Source organism: Aethina tumida, chromosome 4 (assembly GCF_024364675.1).
Source record: "Aethina tumida isolate Nest 87 chromosome 4, icAetTumi1.1, whole genome shotgun sequence".
NCBI classification, from domain to species: Eukaryota; Metazoa; Arthropoda; class Insecta; order Coleoptera; family Nitidulidae; genus Aethina; species Aethina tumida.
This window is the reverse complement of record NC_065438.1, coordinates 16,281,413-16,298,123: the sequence shown is the minus strand read 5'-3', so window position 1 is coordinate 16,298,123 and position 16,711 is coordinate 16,281,413. Positions and strand designations below refer to the sequence as shown.

General features: G+C 29.5%; 1 protein-coding gene across 3 annotated transcripts in view; it reads left to right on the top strand.

The window, feature by feature from the left end:
* LOC109603327 (neuroligin-1) overlaps window positions 1-16,711 on the top strand; it is a 579,545-nt gene that overhangs the window by 522,100 nt on the left and 40,734 nt on the right. For all 3 annotated transcript variants that reach the window (XM_049967041.1, XM_049967040.1, XM_049967042.1), the window contains 2 exons: window positions 7,765-7,971; window positions 8,389-8,855. In XM_049967041.1, coding sequence (XP_049822998.1) covers window positions 7,765-7,971; window positions 8,389-8,855 — 674 coding nt within the window. The remainder of the gene's footprint in view (window positions 1-7,764; window positions 7,972-8,388; window positions 8,856-16,711) is intronic.

Genomic DNA, 16,711 nt, shown 5'->3' with positions numbered 1-16,711 from the left:
TAATGAAATATTTAACTCAAATTAAAAAAAAAATAATAATATATTTAATTTATATAAAAAAATGTAAGGTTAGAATATTCTTTATTTAAATTTAATTAAATTAAAAAAATACAATAAATTAAATTGTGTATAATTGATTTAAAAGTAAAATACATAATTTATATTAAAAACTAAAATATATCATTTATAATTAAGAAAATTTTTAATTTAAAATTAAAGAAATAATAATAAAATATTGAAATATTTACATTGAAAATAAAATTATTTTATTTATTATTTAAAAATATTTAAATAAAAAAATTAAATATTTAATTTAAATAAATTAAATTAAATAATTAATATAAATATAAAAAATAAAATAATTAATTTAATTTAAAAAAATAAAATGTTTAATTTAAAATTAAAAAAAAAAATTAATTAATATTAAATAAAATACAATAAATTAAATTGTGTATAATTGATTTAAAAGTAAAATACATAATTCATATTAAAAACTAAAATATATCATTTATAATTAAGAAAATTTTTAATTTAAAATTAAAAAAATAATAATAAAATATTGAAATATTTACATTGAAAATAAAATTATTTTATTTATTATTTAAAAATATTTAAATAAAAAATGAAATATTCAATTTAATTAAAAGTAATGAATATTTAATAATTTAATTTAATATATTTTATTTATTATTTAAAAATATTTAAATAAAAAATGACATATTTAATTTAACTAATAATAATAAAATATTTAATATAAATTAAAAAAATCAAATATTTAATAATAAGTTAAAAAATATTAAAATATGTATTTAAAATCAAAATATTAAAATATTTATTTTGGTATTTTAAATTTAAAAAAAAAATAAAATAATTAAATTAAGCAAAATAAATAAATATTTAATTTTAATTAAAACATAATATTTAAAATAAAAAATAATAATAAAATACTTTATTTACAATAAAAACCTATTCAGTATTTAAAAATATTTAACTCAAATAAACAAATGATATATATATATATATATATATATATATATATATATATATATATATATATATAATAACTAATTATTTATTTTAAAATAAAAAAATTAAAACTGTAATTTTTACATAAAAAAATAATAAAATAGTTAAAATATGAAATTAACGACGTAATAAAATCTTTCATTTTCACTAAAAAATAATAAGAAATGTAAAATATTTAATTTATATTTAAAAAAATAATAAGAAAATATTTTATTTAAACAAAAAAAAAACGGAAAATTTAATTTAATAAAAATAAATAAAATATATTTTTAAAATTGAATAAAATAATTAATTCAAATATTCAAATATAAGTTTTTGAAAGTTTTAATTTAAAATTAATGAAGAATATCATGTGTGAATTTGTCAGAATAATATTTATTAGAGTGTTTAATAGCTTCTTTCTTGTCACAATTTTGACATACTTTCTTTAAACAAATGTATCATTGGGCAGTATTCTCACATTTTTAGATAATTTTAACTTGAACTGAAAAACTGAAAGTTTGAAAGTTTTAATTTAAAATTAATGAAATTAATGTTTAATAAAATTTTGACTTAATTCCTTCAGAATATCGACTAGAAATTAGAAAGAAATTTCTTTATTGTACAGTAATTTCAAACACTTTTAATTAATTAAAATTTGTAGACATAAATGTAAATTTTAAAAACTTTAATAAAAAATAACGATGAATGTCGAGTGGGAACTTAGAGACGTGATAACTGCACGTCGGTCAGAGAACTCAACAGCTCTTCGAGTTTCGCGGCGAGTCAGCAAAGCGTCGAGGATTTGAAAAGACGCCAGTCTCTGGAGAGACGACGCCCGCGTGCAGGTTTAGGGATTCCCCCTCCGGCGTCGGCCACAATGCACTGAATCACAATCCATTGCAGTTTGCCCACACATTACGCCCTCGAGCCGGCCGCCTAACGCCGCCTCCGCCTTATCGCCACTTTTGCCAACTTATATCTGCGTCGCGCTGCCGAACAACTTTTGCACCACATATCGGGGTTTTATGCAAAGTTTCGGGCGTTTTAATGGCACTGAGGTGCACGGAATTAGGTTACGATGAATCTTCGGTTCTGGAACTGGAACTAGGTGGATGCGGAATAACAAACTTGTTAGATTTGGGCATGACACGAATGCGGTCTTCGGAGTTTCGCGGGATTTCTTTCGGGAATTATCATAATTTAGTATTTAGGGCTCGTGCAGGCTGAATACTTCCATCTACTTACATAATCTAATATAACTTTGAAATTATCATGTTACATGTTCATATTTATTAGAATATTAGATGTGTGTTTTTATTTCAAGATTTATTTGAATAAAGTTTTAATATATATATATATATATATATATATATATATATATATATATATATATATATATATATATTATAAATAAATTAAATCAAAATACTAATTAAAAAAAGTTACAAGGTAATATAAAGTAATGTAGAAAAAATATTCTGACTAATTCCTACACGGTATTCTTCATTAATTTTTTATTAAAACTTTCAAATTTTCAGTTTTTTAGTTCAAGTTAAAATTATTTAAAAATGTGAGAATACTGCCCAATAATATATATTTTTAAAGAAATTTAATCAAAATTCTGATAAGAAAGAAGTTATTAAAGTCTCCAATAAATATTATTATTATGACAAATTCCTACACGATATTCTTCATTAATTTTTAATTAAAACTTTCAAACTTTCAGTTTTTCAGTTCAAGTTAAAATTATTTAAAAATGTGAGAATACTGCCCAATAATATATTTGTTTAAAGAAATAAGTCAAAATTGTGACATGAAAGAAGTTATTAAACACTCCAATAAATATTATTCTGACAAATTCATACATGATATTCTTCATTAATTTTAAATTGAAACTTTCAAACCTTCAGTTTTTCAGTTCAAGTTAAAATTATTTAAAAATGTGAGAATACTGCCCAATAATATGTTTTTTAAAGAAATTAAACCAAAATTCTGACTAGAAAGAAGTTATTAAACACTCCGATAAATATTATTCTGACAAATTCCTACACGATATTCTTCAGTATTTTATAATTAAAACTTTCAAACTTTCAGTTTTTTAGTTTAAATTAAAATTATGTAAAAATGTGAGAATACTGCCTAATAATATATTTGTTTAAAGAAATTAAGTCAAAATTGTGACAAGAAAGAAGTTATTAAACACTCCAATAAATATTATTCGGACAAATTCGTACATGATATTCTTCATTAATTTTAAATTAAAACTTTCAAATTTTCAGTTTTTTAGTTCAAGTTAAAATTATTTAAAAATGTGAGAATACTGCCCAATAATATATTTGTTTAAAGAAATAAGTCAAAATTGTGACATGAAAGAAGTTATTAAACACTCCAATAAATATTATTCTGACAAATTCATACATGATATTCTTCATTAATTTTAAATTGAAATTTCCAAACTTCAGTTTTTCAGTTCAAGTTAAAATTATTTAAAAATGTGAGAATACTGCCCAATAATATGTTTTTTAAAGAAATTAAATCAAAATTCTGACTAGAAAGAAGTTATTAAACACTCCGATAAATATTATTCTGACAAATTCCTACACGATATTCTTCAGTATTTTATAATTAAAACTTTCAAACTTTCAGTTTTTTAGTTTAAATTAAAATTATGTAAAAATGTGAGAATACTGCCTAATAATATATTTGTTTAAAGAAATTAAGTCAAAATTGTGACAAGAAAGAAGTTATTAAACACTCCAATAAATATTATTCGGACAAATTCGTACATGATATTCTTCATTAATTTTAAATTAAAACTTTCAAATTTTCAGTTTTTTAGTTCAAGTTAAAATTATTTAAAAATGTGAGAATACTGCCCAATAATATATTTGTTTAAAGAAATAAGTCAAAATTGTGACATGAAAGAAGTTATTAAACACTCCAATAAATATTATTCTGACAAATTCATACATGATATTCTTCATTAATTTTAAATTGAAATTTCCAAACTTCAGTTTTTCAGTTCAAGTTAAAATTATTTAAAAATGTGAGAATACTGCCCAATAATATGTTTTTTAAAGAAATTAAATCAAAATTCTGACTAGAAAGAAGTTATTAAACACTCCGATAAATATTATTCTGACAAATTCCTACACGATATTCTTCAGTATTTTATAATTAAAACTTTCAAACTTTCAGTTTTTTAGTTTAAATTAAAATTATGTAAAAATGTGAGAATACTGCCTAATAATATATTTGTTTAAAGAAATTAAGTCAAAATTGTGACAAGAAAGAAGTTATTAAACACTCCAATAAATATTATTCGGACAAATTCGTACATGATATTCTTCATTAATTTTAAATTAAAACTTTCAAATTTTCAGTTTTTTAGTTCAAGTTAAAATTATTTAAAAATGTGAGAATACTGCCCAATAATATATTTGTTTAAAGAAATAAGTCAAAATTGTGACATGAAAGAAGTTATTAAACACTCCAATAAATATTATTCTGACAAATTCATACATGATATTCTTCATTAATTTTAAATTGAAATTTCCAAACTTCAGTTTTTCAGTTCAAGTTAAAATTATTTAAAAATGTGAGAATACTGCCCAATAATATGTTTTTTAAAGAAATTAAATCAAAATTCTGACTAGAAAGAAGTTATTAAACACTCCGATAAATATTATTCTGACAAATTCCTACACGATATTCTTCAGTATTTTATAATTAAAACTTTCAAACTTTCAGTTTTTTAGTTTAAATTAAAATTATGTAAAAATGTGAGAATACTGCCTAATAATATATTTGTTTAAAGAAATTAAGTCAAAATTGTGACAAGAAAGAAGTTATTAAACACTCCAATAAATATTATTCGGACAAATTCGTACATGATATTCTTCATTAATTTTAAATTAAAACTTTCAAACATTCAGTTTTTCAGTTCAAGTTAAAATTATTTAAAAATGTGGGAATACTGCCCAATAATATATTTTTGTAAAGAAATTAAATCAAAATTCTGACTAGAAAGAAGTTATTAAACACTCCAATATATATTTTTCTGACATTCCTGCACGATATTTTTTATTATTTTTTAATTAAAACGTTTAAACTTTCAGTTACTCATTTCAAGTTAAAATTATTTAAAAATATGAAAATACTGCCCAATAATATATTTTTTTAAAGAAATTAAATCAAAATTTTGTTAAGAAATAAGTTATTAAACACTCCAATAAATACTATTCTGACAAATTCTTACACGATATTCTTCATTATTTTTTTAATTAAAACAGTCAAACTTTCAGTTTTTCAGTTCAAATTAAAATTATTTAAAAATGTGAGAATAGTGTCCAATAATATATTTTTTAGAGAAATTAATCAAAATTCTGACAAGAAAAAAAGTTATTAAACACTCTAATAAATATTATTCTGACAAATTCCTGTACGATATTCTTCATTATTTTTTAATTAAAACTTTCAAAACTTTCAGTATTTCAGTTCGAGTTGAAATATTGTAATTTAAAAATGTGAAAATACTGCCCAATATTATATTTTTTTAAAGAAATTAAATAAAAATTCTGACAAGTTACTAAACAATCCAATAAATATTATTCTGACAAATTCCTACACAAAATTCTTCATTATTTTTTTCATTAAAACTTTTAATCTTTCATTTTTCCAATTCAAGTTAAAAATATTTAAAAATGTGAGTATACTGCCCAATGATATAGAAATAGAAACAGTTTTTCATTTCAACTTTAAATTATTTTGTAATATAGGATATTATTAAAAATAAAATAAAGAATATTCTGACAGGTTCCTCTTTATATTCTTCATTGTTTTTGTAATTAAAACTTTCCAAATTCCAATTTTCTAAATCATTTCTTACTTAATTTTGTTTAGTTAAAATTTTCAAAATTACAATTTTAGCATTCAAAATCTTTTAAAGAAGAAAGTTATAAATCAATAAAATAAAGAAAATTACGACATTAATACTTTTAAAAAGTCTTTGATGGGAATCAAATATTTACATAAAAATTGTGTTCGACTTCGAAATGCGAATTGTATGCGATGTGTACACATTTTCGGCGAGTTCAATCGAATCCCCATTTTTGAATACCTAATCGCCTCTTAACGGAACTTAAAAGAAAACATTTCCCAAGAACGCGAATTACTTTCGGAGCATGTTCCGAAGTTCAACGTTTATACGGAATGCGTGATCTCCAATTTCCGACAGAAATTGATATTTGCTACGTTGTGTACACAATTTGTCGACGTCAGGAACAGATTGAAAAACTTGCCATTTCACCGAATCCCTAGTGAGAATATCACATTTAATGAAAGACTTTCTTTGTTACTCCATTTTCTCTCGCGCATTGTTGTTCGTTCCCCAAAAAATTCCTTATAACCCCCACGTCCACTGGCCTTGATAAATCCGGTCTCCGGATAACGACTATTGGAGGCAATAACGCGTCGTCACACGAGCTTTTCGGGGTTATTCAGACCACTCATTTAACAATACGAATTGGGCCGATGCATAAATTAGGTAAACACGACCGCCCCTCCGGGGGTTAGCCGACTCCACCGCTTTCTTCTAATGTATTTCGGTGCGAATTTAACGAAAACATGGGACCGCATAATTGTAGGCATAATTTTCGAAACTATAGACAAAAAGGGGATTAGTTCCGGTGGCGCATAAAAACCCCATAATTGTGTGGAAATAATGTGCCGCCTCCGAAAACTTTCAACGGGACTCGCAATAAAAAGAATTAGAAGGGAAAATTAAAAACAGGGATTATGCCTTCCCTTTGTTAATTTTCTTAATAATTGCTTAAGCTGTTTGCGTCCCGAAGATACACATTTCAGTCCGGCTTCAGCTTTATTTTTAGGTGAAGTTTGCCAAAGGAGACCGACACATTTAAATAAAACTCAACAAAAAGACGGGGATCGATTCGAATTTGGGAGTTTTAATTAAAAAGTTCCGCTCTACCATAATTATTGTTTGCCCGCTTGTTTACCCCTTTTAAATTTTCTGCATTAAATTGAAAATTAATCCTTACATGTTCCCCCATTTGTACGACAACCGGCTTTATTTGTTCGAGTGCATTTCGAAGCGTTTTACGTCTGTTTGTACAGGATGCACGGCATCGTACAAACGCCTTAAGACAAAAGTTTAGCTGAACAGACTCTTACATACGCCAATAAATATCAATTTGCCCAGCTGAGCTCGATTGTTTTAAGGGGTTGTGCACGAAGTCATCTAGTTAAGTGGGCTTTGATTATTCCCCGTCCCATTCAGGCCTGCCCCGTCTCCGTTCGGCCGATCATTCCCGGGGATTTATACGTCCGAACGAAAACAACCCGGGGAATTCGGTAGCTCGGATCCATTCGCATTTTTCAAACGGACAAAACTCACTTGTATTAAAGGTAGCGGTTACTTAATTGAATGGCGCCGCCTCGCGTGACACATCCAATTCAAACTCCTTTAAGACACGTCCTCATCCATCTTATCTTCCCTGCTAAAAGTCCGATTTCGATAAACGAATGCGTCTCAATCCCGCAACTCTCCTCCAATATTGCATCCATTCTCAACTCCTTCTTTTGCCTCCCCCAATTCAAACTGTTATCATTCGTGGTGGGGTATAAGGGGGATGCTTTGTTTCTTTGCTAAAACAACTTGTGTGCGTGCGTCATCGATCATCCCCGTCTCGCAGATGTGTTTTGCCCCCAAACTAATGGGTCTGTTTTGGTTTGCAGAGCTCCTGCACAGGGTAATCCTCTTAAGTGGCTCCGGTCTGAGTCCCTGGGCTCTCCAGAGGGATCCGCTGTGGGTCAAGCGCAGCGTGGCCAAACACACGGGCTGTCACGGCGACCTGCACGAAGACGATCTGGCGCCCTGCCTAAGGCAGAAGCATCTCAACGAGCTGCTCAGCGTTAGGGTCGAGGCGCCCAGGTTTTTGCCAGGTAGGTTACGAATAATCTGTGGGGATGCGGTGTTATTGATGGGGTGGGGCCCAATCGATAGCATTAATTTTGCATGTGAACATTTGGGCACGCTCCCCCGAACGTTTTTAAATAAACAACCGGAGTGATCGGAAACATTTTTTGGTTTTAAACGGATTTCACGGAAAGTATGGCAAAAACAAATATTATTACAGTTAGTGGATATGGTTTCGTTCCCTTCATTTACTAAAAATTGTTTTCGTGTTCAATGAAATTGCACATACGTGTGCATATTTGTTTTATTTAATTCCGACCACAGTCTGTTTCCGATTCAACGAGCTAAACACAGATCAATAAAGTTTTTTTTTATTGACTTCGTAATACATCATTCAATTCGCATCGTACAACTTGTGGTGAAATGAAGCCTTTGTGATTCAGGTTTCGCCCCATTCATCGACGGAACAATACTTTTGAATCCGACGAACTCGCCGCCGGCGTCCGGCTCGTCGACGGTGGCCACGTCGGCCGGCTACGAGCTGGCCGACTTCCCCGACCGCGATCTGCTCTTCGGACTGACCAGCACCGAATCCTATCTGGACCTCAACGCCCAGGACCTCGAGTTCGGTTTCAACGAGACGAAACGCGACAGGATATTGAGGACTTACGTGCGTAACTCGTACTATTATCATCTGAACGAGATTTTCTCGACGTTAAAGAACGAGTACACGGACTGGGAACGGCCGACGCAGAATCCGTTGAGTGTTAGGGACGCCACGTTGGACGTGTTGAGTGACGGGCACACGGCCTCGCCGCTTATCAGGGTCGGGTATTTGCATAGTATGAGTGGGGGCAAGACGTTTTTTCTACACTTCCAGCATCACGGCGGCGAAAGAGACCTTCCAATGGTAAGAATAAATCTATTAATTTACTAAAACCTTATTGAGATCATTTTGGAATATCGTTTCGACTAATTATCTTTGATCTCCATTTTAGTATTTCAATGCCTTCTTGGTCTTTGTGTTTATAGGTGTCTAATGTAATATTTGAATTTATTACAGTGAAAATCAGAAGTCGAAGCTGACAATAATCGTCTTGTAGGACCAAATCTGGGAGGACTGGGCAGAACTAGTAGAAACGAAGTCAAAAACTAAATTTAAAAAATGACAATAGTCCAAAAGACTGTCATTGAAATAATATTTTCTCTACGTTTCACTTTTTCTTGGTTTTTCAAGACGATTTTCATCATGTTGATCTTGGTGTATTTAAGATACTAATGTCATCTTTGAATTTTGATTTTTAAATATTTTTCCACTAGTCGTCTCCAGCATCTTGGTGTGTTATTTCAAGACGACTAGAAGGCACTAATTAACACACAGTGAAATTCAGAAGTCAAAGCTGATAACAATCGTTTTGAATGACCAAATCTGAGAGGACTGGACAGAACTAGTAGAAACGAAGTCAAAAACTAAACTTAAAAAATGACAATAGTCCAAAAGAATGTCATTGAAATAATATTTTCTCTACGTTTCAGTTTTTCTTGGCTTTTCAAGACGATTTTCATCATGTTGATCTTGGTGTCTCTAAGATACTAATGACATCTTTGAATTTTGATTTTTAAATATTTTTCCACTAGTCTACTCCAGCATCTTGGTGTGCCCTTTCAAGACGACTAGAAGGCACTAATTGACACACAGTGAAAATCAGAAGTCAAAGCTGACAACAATCGTCTTGTAGGACCAAATCTGGGAGGGCTGGACAGAAATAGTAGAAACGAAGTCACAAACTAATCTTAAAAAATGACAAAAGTTCAAAAGACTGTCATTGAAATAATATTTTCTCTACGTTTCACTTTTTCTTGGCTTTTCAAGACGACTTTCATCATGTTGATCTTGGTGTCTTTAAGATACTAATGTCATCTTTGAATTTTGATTTTTAAAAATTTTTCCACTAGTCTACTCCAGCATCTTGGTGTGCTCTTTCAAGACGACTAGAAGGCACTAATTGACACACAGTGAAAATCAGAAGTCAAAGCTGACAACAATCGTCTTGTAGGACCAAATCTGGGAGAACTGGACTGAACTAGTAGAAACGAAGTCACAAACTAAACTTAAAAAATGACTAAAGTCCAAAAGACTGTCATTGAAATAATATTTTCTCTACGTTTCACTTGTTCTTGGCTTTTCAAGACGACTTTCATCATGTTGATCTTGGTGTCTTTAAGATACTAATGTCATCTTTGAATTTTGATTTTTAAATATTTTTCCACTAGTCTACTCCAGCATCTTGGTGTGCCCTTTCAAGACGACTAGAAGGCACTAATTGACACACAGTGAAAATCAGAAGTCAAAGCTGACAACAATCGTCTTGTAGGACCAAATCTGGGAGGGCTGGACAGAAATAGTAGAAACGAAGTCACAAACTAATCTTAAAAAATGACAAAAGTTCAAAAGACTGTCATTGAAATAATATTTTCTCTACGTTTCACTTTTTCTTGGCTTTTCAAGACGACTTTCATCATGTTGATCTTGGTGTCTTTAAGATACTAATGTCATCTTTGAATTTTGATTTTTAAAAATTTTTCCACTAGTCTACTCCAGCATCTTGGTGTGCTCTTTCAAGACGACTAGAAGGCACTAATTGACACACAGTGAAAATCAGAAGTCAAAGCTGACAACAATCGTCTTGTAGGACCAAATCTGGGAGAACTGGACTGAACTAGTAGAAACGAAGTCACAAACTAAACTTAAAAAATGACTAAAGTCCAAAAGACTGTCATTGAAATAATATTTTCTCTACGTTTCACTTGTTCTTGGCTTTTCAAGACGACTTTCATCATGTTGATCTTGGTGTCTTTAAGATACTAATGTCATCTTTGAATTTTGATTTTTAAATATTTTTCCACTAGTCTACTCCAGCATCTTGGTGTGCCCTTTCAAGACGACTAGAAGGCACTAATTGACACACAGTGAAAATCAGAAGTCAAAGCTGACAACAATCGTCTTGTAGGACCAAATCTGGGAGGGCTGGACAGAAATAGTAGAAACGAAGTCACAAACTAATCTTAAAAAATGACAAAAGTTCAAAAGACTGTCATTGAAATAATATTTTCTCTACGTTTCACTTTTTCTTGGCTTTTCAAGACGACTTTCATCATGTTGATCTTGGTGTCTTTAAGATACTAATGTCATCTGTGAATTTTGATTTTTAAAAATTTTTCCACTAGTCTACTCCAGCATCTTGGTGTGCTCTTTCAAGACGACTAGAAGGCACTAATTGACACACAGTGAAAATCAGAAGTCAAAGCTGACAACAATCGTCTTGTAGGACCAAATCTGGGAGTACTGGACTGAACTAGTAGAAACGAAGTCACAAACTAAACTTAAAAAATGACAAAAGTCCAAAAGAATTTCTTCGAAATAATATTTTCTCTACGTTTCAGTTTTTTTTTAGTCTTAGTGTTGGCTTTTCAAGAAGACTTTCATCATGTTGATCTTGGTGTCTTTAAAATACTAATATCATCTTTGAATTTTGATTGATTTGACAAAATCTGAGAGGACTGGGTAGAAGTAGCAGAAACTAAGTCAAAAACTAATCTTAAAAAATGACAATAGTTCAAAACAATATCACCGAAATAATATTTGAACTACGTTACAACTAGTGCCCTTTAGTCTTGGTCTTAGCCTTTCAAGACGACTTATATCACCTTCAATTGGTATTTCTAATGATATCTTTGAAATTTGATTATTAAATCGAGACGAACAAGAAGTTCTGATATAATGAAAAATTTTGTTTAAAACCAAGAGTTGAAGAAGATTATTTTTTTGCTCTGTAAATATCATTAAAAATGCCTTCGTTTGTAGCTTTAAGATTATTTGAAAAACGTTTCACCGCATAAATCCACAGTAACTGAACTGTTAATCCATCTTGATTCTCTTTAAACCAAGGCTAGTTTAAAAATTGAAATATTACCGTTTCGCTGTGGTTGGCGAATTTCTAAATGATAAATTACGCGAATTTCAGATCCAGGTCAAGATTTATTGGCTGTGTCTTATTTGCGAATACGGGAATTATATTTTTCGCCTCGTTATTTATGCCTTTTGCGAGATTTTACATCGGAATCAGCTATTTAAATTTTGAATTACGGCTCAGGTTAATTCACTGCACACATTTTAACGGCGGTGTATTCAAAACAGTTTCACGTCAATTTGGTTGGTAAATTAATATAACAATCTGTAGTAATAAGCAATTAAACGTGGTAATTAACCTCTGGCATATCCCTTTCGCTCTTTAGCATATCAGAAGGTGATATAATTGACCCACATTTCCCTAACTTTGAGTTTGGCTCCTTCGAGGGTCGTCTTTTCCGGAAGGTTGGTGAATTGATTTAATGCAGGTAATGTACCGTGGCTAAACCAACCCAAAGATGTATTAACATTATTTAATGGGACGAAACTGAAAATAAACTCCGTGTGGCAAAGAAGTGTATAATCAAACACTGTTTTGCCATCGCGTTTATAAAATAAAATTTCCCCTCCGTAAGCCACTGCATTAATGCAATAATGGCCATTTAAGTTTGTAAACTTGCGCCGTTCGTCAATTTCAATGCTAATAAAACGTTAGTCGCCAACCATATTATTCCCAACAAAGTAAATCAAGAAACTACATAAACTGCATTAGAAACTTTGAACATTCCAAGGCAGCACACAGGCACAAGTTGCCTTCTATTGTATCCGAAATTATAAATTGTTTTCCGTCATCAAGTTCGCAACGAGACAGACAGGAAAACCGCGGAGTGCCTCAAACTTGCATTCGGATGTATTCCATAAATCAAACCGTACAATTTAAATTGGATACATTCGGGGGGCATTAATCAGGTAAGAATTAACGTGCAAAACGAAAACATCTGGCCGGAAGTTTCAGTTTATTAAGTGGGAAATGAACAGACCCACAGTGTTAATTAAATCGTGTCTAGATGTGCTGCGAGTTTCTAAGTTTGCGGAGCGTGTAATAATTTTTTGGTTTGCGGCGTACTCAAATGCAGGAGGTTACGTTGAAATGATAAATTCTTTGTCCGTTTGTCATGTCTCCCCTGGGTGGGGGGCTGTTAGATAATGCGTTTTTGTTTTAGTTGGTTTTTTAGTGTTTTATGTAAATTGCACGGCGAGATTCGCGTAGAACAAAGAAAGTACAAGATAGGATTACATATAATTGTGCGGTTAAGCATGCGCATTCGCCATATTTTTAAAACATGATGTTTCTATAATTTTAATTAAACAGGAACGTGTAAAAATTATTGAGTTGACTTATTTCAACGTCCATTTTAAGCTTTTCACTATTCTTATTTTTTTATTTAATGACAAATAGTATTTACTTATATATATAGTCTTAAATAGTTTTTCTCAAATACTGCGCATTTGCCATATTTTTAAAACATGATATTTCTGAAATTTTAATTAAACAGGAATGTTGTAAAATTCATAGTGTTGATTTATTTCAACGTCCCTTTTAAGCTTTTCACTATTCTTATTTTTTTATTTAATGACAAATCGTATTTACTTATATAGTCATAAATAGTTTTTCTCAAATACTGCGCATTCGCCATATTTTTAAAACATGATGTTTCTGTAATTTTAATTAAACGGAGATATGTTAAAAATTATTGAGTTGGCTTATTTTAACGTTCCTTTTAAGCCTTCCACTGTTCTTATTTTTTTATTTAATGACAAATCGTATTTACTTATATAGTCATAAATAGTTTTTCTCAAATACTGCGCATTCGCCATATTTTTAAACCATGATGTTTCTGTAATTTTAATTAAACGGGGATATGTTAAAAATTATTGAGTTGGCTTATTTTAACGTTCCTTTTAAGCTTTCCACTGTTCTTATTTTTTATTTAGTAACAAATAGGATTTACTTATATAGACCTAAATATTTTTCTCAAATACTGCGCATTCGCCATATTTTTAAAACATGATGATTCTGAAATTTTAATTAAACAGGAATGTTTAAAAATAATTGAGTTGATTTATTTCAACGTTCCTTTTAAGCTTTCCACTGTTCTTATTTTTTTATTTAGTAACAAATAGTATTTACTTATATAGACCTAAATATTTTTCTCAAATACTGCGCATTCGCCATATTTTTAAAACATGATGTTTCTGAAATTTTAATTAAACAGGAATGTGTAAAAATCATTGAGTTGATTTATTTCAACGTCCCTTTTAAGCTTTCCACTGTTCTTATTTTTTTATTTAGTAACAAATGGTATTTACTTACATAGTCATAAATAGTTTTTCTCAAATACTGCGCATTCGCCATATTTTTAAAACATGATGATTCTGAAATTTTAATTAAACAGGAATGTTTAAAAATAATTGAGTTGATTTATTTCAACGTTCCTTTTAAGCTTTCCACTGTTCTTATTTTTTTATTTAGTAACAAATAGTATTTACTTATATAGACCTAAATATTTTTCTCAAATACTGCGCATTCGCCATATTTTTAAAACATGATGTTTCTGAAATTTTAATTAAACAGGAATGTGTAAAAATCATTGAGTTGATTTATTTCAACGTCCCTTTTAAGCTTTCCACTGTTCTTATTTTTTTATTTAGTAACAAATGGTATTTACTTATACAGTCATAAATAGTTTTTCTCAAATACTGCGCATTCGCCATATTTTTAAAACATGATATTTCTGAAATTTTTCACTATTTTCATATTTTTATTAAGAACAGGTTGTATTTACTTAAATACTCTAAAATATTTATAGTAGTAATTAATAGCAACTTTAAAAAATATTTAATGTGGACTGCCAAATATTATTAATTTACTATTGCTGAACTAAGCTGGACATAATATAACTTTAATTTTGAAATTGATTTTTAATTATTAAATCTGTGTTATATACTTAACATTGATACTTTGCTCTGTGCTTTAAAACATCTTTTTTTGTTTTTCTCGATTTTGGAAACGCTGATTTTTAATTTTTCTTACTTCGACCAATGATTAAAGGATTTAAATTCACAAAGAGCAATAAAAGATCATAAAGTAAAATAATTTTGTCCACTGAAAAATAGGAAAAGTAAGCATTTTTTTTAAGAAAAAAGTTAGATTGACCAGTGGTACAGTAGACACATCAATAATAGAGGAAACAATAATCAATATAAGTACTGGCATCCAATTCATATTATAATATTGAATTATGAATATTTTTAATATAATTTAATAAGTTGCTATATTATGGCGACTACTATATGTTTAAAATTTTCGAAAAATGTAAATTTTATAAAGTAGTCAAATTAGAATTTCTATCAGCTGATGTAGAATAGCTACAATTCTTTATGAGAAGGCTCTGTTGATGAACTAAAAGATAATTAAAAAATATTTTATACATCTACAGGGTGATTTAACTAACTTATTCATAAGAAGTTTATGAAGGACGGTATATCTTTATTTGAAAATTTTATGTCGATTACAACTTAACTTGAACCACTTTTCAAATTTATTTCGAACAAAATTTCATTTCCGGTTTCACCGGAAGTGACGTCAATTTGTTATATTCAACAGAACATCCTGTGTATTTTTAGATTTTTAAATTCTACATGTAATTGCAAATAAAATGGATATACGACGTCCTATACCCAAAATCAGTAGTTTTTGATTTATTATTATTTAAATTAAAATGTTTGTAAAGCCATTAATTTTAAAGTTAGAATGTTCATTTTTGGCATACACCTTAATCAAAAACCATCTTATGTTAATCCATTATTATTACTCCTAAATTTTATACAGGGTGTTCGTTATTTACTTTTAATTTTGTGGATTTTAAAACATCAATATCTTTTTTAATTTCATTGGAACGACGACCACAATAAATTAACCACTCCGGTACTTTTTGATTTGTTAATAGACGTTGAATTTATTATAGAGAGCAATTCGTATGGGATTTTCTGGCGTTCGCGTTTTGATTATGTCTAAAAAACAAAAAAAAAAAACAATCATTACTATTTCAGTTTCCGGCCGAATGAGAATTAACTGATTGTGAATTTTTAAAAGAGTGATTTTTAATTTTGCATGTTACATATTTTTCACCCCTCTACCCGAACACAGAAAAATACGAATAACAGAACATATTTTGCATGCAAATCTTTATATTAGTCATATGCAAAACAGATAAAATGAAAAATCCATTTTCCGATACGAAAATGTTTTTTTTTTGTTTTGAAACCCACATGCTTAATTAACTGAACTTATCCAGTAATGTGCATATTGGCAACGCAAGCGGACTCAATTACAGTAAATATTTGCCCAAAGTGCCTCATTAAACATTCTGGATTCTTTATCGGTTTTCGATTTAGAATAAATCAATGAACGCCCAATAACATCATAATTTCCCGTTGGCCATATCATTTCGTACGATCTTCGGTCCGGTAATTATTTACGTGCCTATTAGGTATCAGAATTGATATCGGGCTGGATGTACGAGTAAACTGTTAATTAGCCTAAAGTGGCTCTTGGGCATTGTCAAACGGAGTAATCTTCCAATTTATATTTACATATTTAGGATTCGGAATTCGCATTATCGTATATTATGCTCTAAACGCAATAAGCTGCACATGAAAACTGTTCGGTGGTGCAGTGGTGATGTGATTTTAGTAAACTCATAATTAGGCATTCACATTTTTAGTGGAAGCCAGGGTTTTTCTTATAGGTCTAGGATCAAACTGGTATCTATCCTCTAACAATCTTCTCACAG